The sequence below is a fragment of the Erigeron canadensis genome, chromosome 2, assembly GCF_010389155.1.
Source record: "Erigeron canadensis isolate Cc75 chromosome 2, C_canadensis_v1, whole genome shotgun sequence".
NCBI lineage: Eukaryota > Viridiplantae > Streptophyta > Magnoliopsida > Asterales > Asteraceae > Erigeron > Erigeron canadensis.
Window position 1 is genome coordinate 41,305,265 of NC_057762.1, and position 5,774 is coordinate 41,311,038.

The window sequence follows — 5,774 nt, forward strand, 5'->3', positions numbered from 1 at the left end:
TTGGACTTTTGGTCCATGTGTAATATAATTCTTTGACCTAACTTATTGTTTCCATGACACTATTTAATTATTTATGTACAGGCATGAAATTACGAGCGTGTAGTTTATATCAAGCGGCCTTGCATATCTGTTTCACATCATTCGAACAACAGAAAGTTATTTTGGTTGACGATTTCCCTTAAATGGTTTCACTTAAGAACTGCAAATAAGCAGAAGCAAAAATGAGCAAAAAATCTTGATTTTTGACACTACAGGCAGAACTAATGGAAACACTTGAAAGCAGCTATCAAAGCAAATAACCTTGTCTTCAACGACAATTTATACAAAGTGCTTACACCCCTTTAGAGAGACGTGTGCCTATATCAAAAGTTTCATTCAATTATAAGGAAAAAAAACCTTGAATTACTAGATAGATGATTTACTATGCATAGAAGAATAAGAATTCTTGTTAAGTTTAGAACTTAACTTTGAATGAGAAGTTTATATTTTAAAGATTTTGGCAAACAAAGAAAAGCATAAAGAAAACCAAGACTATGCTTTAACTTTATTTGGCTTTCTTGCATCTGTAGCAATCTATAGAGCTTTAGCAGCCTAGACTCTCCCCTTCTCACATTCTTTCATAAATCTAAAATTCAAATTAGTTTGCAAACCTCTCACATTCTTATATAAAACATCACATCAATATGCTTGAAATGAATCTAATGTCATCTCTCTTTCTGCTTTTTTCCTTCTATTTTATCCAAATCTCATAAAACACAAGTCACATATCACAACAAACAGAGCATCCACTTGGTAAATAGCTTCAACAACATGACAGTTACTCGTTCCAGAATCATGATCATCGTGTGCTTCGTGTTCCTATCTATGGAGTCTGAGAAAATCTGTGCACTTCAAAGCATTGATCTTGCCTTGAAATGGAGTGAAGAAAGACCATTTACAAGGGTTCGGCGTCTTCTCAGGAGTGCATCCGTTCAAAAACTGCATGCACAGGTTGGTATCGCACCAACGCCCTCACTTATGTTTGATCCAAACAAATCAAGTGAAAGAAGAGTTCGAAGAGGGTCCGATCCTATTCATAATAGATGCTGATACAGATGAAAGATTATGCAGATACTAAGTAAGTAAGTCAGTAACTGCTCAGTGCCGCCTTCCGCGAGTTTTGAGCCCCAATACCTCGACGGTGTACGGGGGAGTTTAAGATGTAGGCAGACCTTACCTCTACCTAAGTAGAGAGGCTGCTTCCAGTTTCTACCTAAATGGTAGAAAAGGCCCTCCAACCTTTGCATGGGATGAGGATCGAACCCATGACCTCTGTTTCCAGATACTATTTGGTGTTTTTTTCCCTAGGGGTTTCCAAATCAAAATGGAAAATTTCTCTCTTTAGGTCTCATTTGCATTTCTTAAACACACACGCACACGCGCGCGCACACACACACGATCATGGGTTGCTTCTAATGTATGTATAAAGCTATTTTTCTTCTCTCATATGAGCAACAATATGGATTAAAAAATTTAAATTACTCAATTTCATATATTTATGAATTCTGAATATATGTTACATTACCTGTGATCTATATATCCCTCTCAGAAGCTAAAAAAATATCAATCTTCTAAAGGGAGAAAAACCAAACTACTTAATGAGCATTTAAAAATTGTTGTGACATACTGTATCTATTTTTTCTGTGGGCTTTATATTGTAAAGTCGATACCTTTCTTGAAACTGCCTTCCATATCATATCTACTGCATCACCAGGCCTTGAAGGATATTGATACTCAAAATGTGGTGCTATTTGCTTCAATCTTTCCCACATTTCGGTCCATTTTTCTTTCTTAATCCCCCTAAGAAGATTCAAAAGGTACCCGTTTTTGCAGGCGTCTGAAGCACGGACAAATATGGAAAATTTGGAGTAGTCCAGAACATCTTCATACGGTAGCTCGATTTCATCACTGATGATAACAGGAACACAATGACTAACAATTGCATCAAAAAGGCGATTTGAGGAAGGTGTATCTCCTGCAATGTTGAGACAGAACTTGGAGGCTGCCATTCCTGTAGATGCCTTGCGGATCCCGCCTCCACCAGCACTTCCAAATGTGAAGTGCACGTCTTTTTCGTCTTTCATTAAGTAGTATAATTCTTGACGAATCACTCCACCCTGATTACAAAAAGAAAATTTTAGAGATGATTTATTGTTGAAGAAAGAATGAATTTTCTCAACAAATAAAGATGTAAATAAATTTCTTTACATGAAACCATGCCTAATATCATTGAAGTCTGCATAGCACTGTAACCTCAGCCTAATATTACGAGTTTATGACTATCCATCAAATATGGCAAGTTTGACCTACTTACACATGAACGGGTCGATTTGAGTAATGTTTATGTTTAACGGTCAAACAGGTAAAACTATAGAACTGGGCTTTAAAGAGAAACGGGTCAAATGGATCAAAAGTTGCCGGGAGTGCATTTATAATGCATGAAACCTCACATATTAAGTTCTTTATAATCATATTTTACATACCAGGTAATTATATATAAGAAGTAATTTATCTCAAAATAAGGATAAAATTTTCAACATGTCTAGGGTCAACCTGAGAAATATCTGATGAGACCCATTCCTCCACTCGCCCATTTTCCAACATCTGCTATCCATATCCTATGATAAGTTTTCAGTTAAGGGCTGGATTTTTAGCAACTAAAAAGAGGATTACTCGGTGCAAATTTGATATATAGATGAATTAATTTACTACCCTATGGTGTATAATGATGCTTAGAATGACAGTAAGAACTTCGTAGTTGAAAGCATGTGATTAACTACAAATTTTGTGCATATATATTTCAGCATCTAAAAAGACATAAATTCATGAGTATGCAATCTCCAATTTATTCATAATTTTGATGAATAAAACGACACAATTCTTCTTCCTAACATCCCAGATCCAGAAATGCAGGAAGATTACTACTTCAATAATTTCAGCAAAAGACGCCTGATTGATGCTTATAGACTGAAATTCAGCAAACAGCATAAAATAAGAATGTCGACGATAGAAAAAATAACTCACATCTTTCCGATAAATTGCTCCTTGGAAGTACACTAACGTGGGCCGCTCTTCAAAAGTAGGGGAAATTCTAGCATCAATAGTCCGAACAACATGTTTATAGGGTGCAATCACATCTTTATTCACATTTGCAATTTCATCCGAGTATCTACCAAAATCTGCAAGCACTAGCATAGCCGAGCCCAATTTCCATCTAGCAAGTAACATACTATTTGGATGGTGAGCCATTATTAAATGGTCCTTCCCTCCAAATCTTTTCCATTCCTCCCGACCATTCAAATATTCGACCAACCTCTCTTGCAAAATATCATTAGTACTCTTTTCTTCTGTCCCCTCAATTTTAGAAAACCTATTATAACTTAAAGACGAGAAAAAGGGAACGAAAACAATATCTGCTTGACTCGAATTACGTACAAGAACCACACTGCAAGATCTAGGTACATTTGGACTAACTGACGATAATAGATCAAGAGTGAGCCAGTATTCTATACTGTGTTGCAAGTTTAACCCACCTGGGTATTTAGGGATATCACTAAGGTTACCAACATTAGGCCATATTTGGTTCGTGTTTCCTCTCCAACCTAGTAACCCGAAGTGAAACTCAGGAGGTAAATCATACATAAACGCCTTCAGTAAAGCTTGATTTGGATCACATGAGACTCCACGTTTGACGGACTCAACTTCGGCCTCTAGTGACCCATGGTCAACAACAATGAGATTGTAAATTGATCTAGGTACGAATGAATTATCACCAATTCGAAAGAGAAGTGAACACGAAAGGATAAAAAAGAACATTGAAATGGCAATCAAACATGAAAGCAATCTTGAAGAAAACACACGTTTTTCGGGCGTTGAAGTCATTGACTAAACAAAAAAAAAAAAGATTGAAACTTTGACACTTAATTAAAACCAAAGATTATTGTAAGTTGATTATAATATGTAAAAACAAATACCCGGTAACAACAAAACACTAAAATTTCAAAAATATCAACAAAATAAGCAAAACCCTAATTACATTCTGAATACTCTAATTAATTGGTGATAAAAAGGCAGGGGCTTTAATTACATATATGAATTGGGTATCAAGCAAAATTCAAGAAAATACAAGAAACTCACTAAATCTGAAGTTATTAGTGAAAGAAATGTGTTGTTGTTGTTGTTGAGTGTCAAGATTTAACAGCAAATAGGTAACCTGCAAAACAAGTACATAGATAGATACAATTAAACAAATAATAATAGTATAATATGAGAAAAAGGGAAAGGGTGAACGCAAGTAAAGTGTTTCTTACCAGAATATGAATGAGATCTGCAGCAGCAATGAAAGAAAGTAGAATGGAATAGAAAAATGTATAAAAAGGGATTCAGCTGGGTACGTTAATATTCGGTGTAAAATCGAATCTTGATGTGTATAAAAATTCGTAGGCTCTTGGATTTATGAAGGATGTTCTCGATTTGGTATAATCATATTTTACTAATACTGTAGTATTAAACAGGGTTTTTCTAACTACCCACAAGGCACTCTTTTATTTTCTGCACCAATCTTTATTTATTGAGAACATATTTTTTAAATGAGTAAAATAAATGAAGTTATTTAAAAATAAAAAAAGACTTTTCATTTTAAAATAATATAAATTTGAGGTTTAATACTGATTATTTCTTTTATAATTACATTTTAAAAAAATTTTGATTTAAAAAACCAGATTCTATTGATATTAACTACACTAATATATTATAACTTTCAATGTTTTCTATAACAAAAAAAAAACTTCCAATGTTTTCTATAAGTTATAGCCTTTGAACAAATCAAATGTTTCATGGAAAGTTAAGTTACAAATGACAAATATTTTTTTTCGAACATTCAAAACTTTACTAATAAAGAAAAACTAGCGAGATGCTAGGTAAATATACAGAGTCAAAGGAAGAAAAAACTACACCATCGAGCTAAACATTAAAGTTTTTCCAATTTTCTCAACCTACTTGGTGCTTCTCAGATCTATTAGTTAACCAAAGAAAGCTTGTTTTCTTGATTTCTTCGGAGGCGTACCGAATGGAAGGAAACTTGTTGGAGAAAGCACGCTCATTATGACATTTCCAAATAACCCAGCAGTAAGTGAGGACAATCAGGTTAAGAAGTTTCCTTTTAGGTGGCTGAATCGTTGCATGCTTGTGGATCTCGAAGAGTTCTCTGACATTTGAGAGCCTGGTGATCGGGAGATTGCACCAAGTAACGATGGAGTGCCAAAGTGAGGATGCAATGGAACAGTGGATGAAAAGATGCTCATTTGTTTCATCAAATTGCAGACACAGTGGACAGGATGCGGACGAGATAGCAATGTTCCTTCTTTGTAGTTGGTCAATGGTAGGCAATCTGTTCATCTTGATTCTCCATCCAAGGATGTTTACCTTGAGGGGTGCAAGCCGGTTCCAAGGAAAAAGCCACGGGTTCGGCCCATGCATAGTGGACAGGAGATGATTTTTCATTGATTTGACCAAGTAGTTTCCTGAGCTATCCTTGTTCCATGTCCACGAGTCATTTTCGTCACGAAGAGACACCTGTGAGATTTGGGTCAGAAGTTCTTGAAACTGATGAAGTTCAATGGCGTTCGAGGGAGGTCTCAGCCATGTCCACTCCCATTGTGAGAAACGTCCAACACCAGTGCATTTGTCTTTGATGGAGCAGCCTTTATGCTTCTCAAGTTTGAATAACTCCGGGA

At 35.5% G+C, this 5,774-nt stretch overlaps 1 protein-coding gene across 1 annotated transcript; it reads right to left on the reverse strand.

Annotated features, from left to right (window-relative positions):
* Positions 1-1,503: 1,503 nt before the first annotated feature.
* Positions 1,504-3,975, reverse strand: LOC122588418 (probable arabinosyltransferase ARAD1). Its single transcript, XM_043760528.1, has 2 exons — positions 3,064-3,975; positions 1,504-2,156 (listed from the first exon to the last, which is right to left on the reverse strand). The coding sequence occupies exons 1-2, from the start codon at positions 3,919-3,921 to the stop codon at positions 1,635-1,637; spliced, it is 1,380 nt and encodes a 459-aa protein (XP_043616463.1). The 5' UTR covers positions 3,922-3,975; the 3' UTR covers positions 1,504-1,634.
* Positions 3,976-5,774: the final 1,799 nt, after the last annotated feature.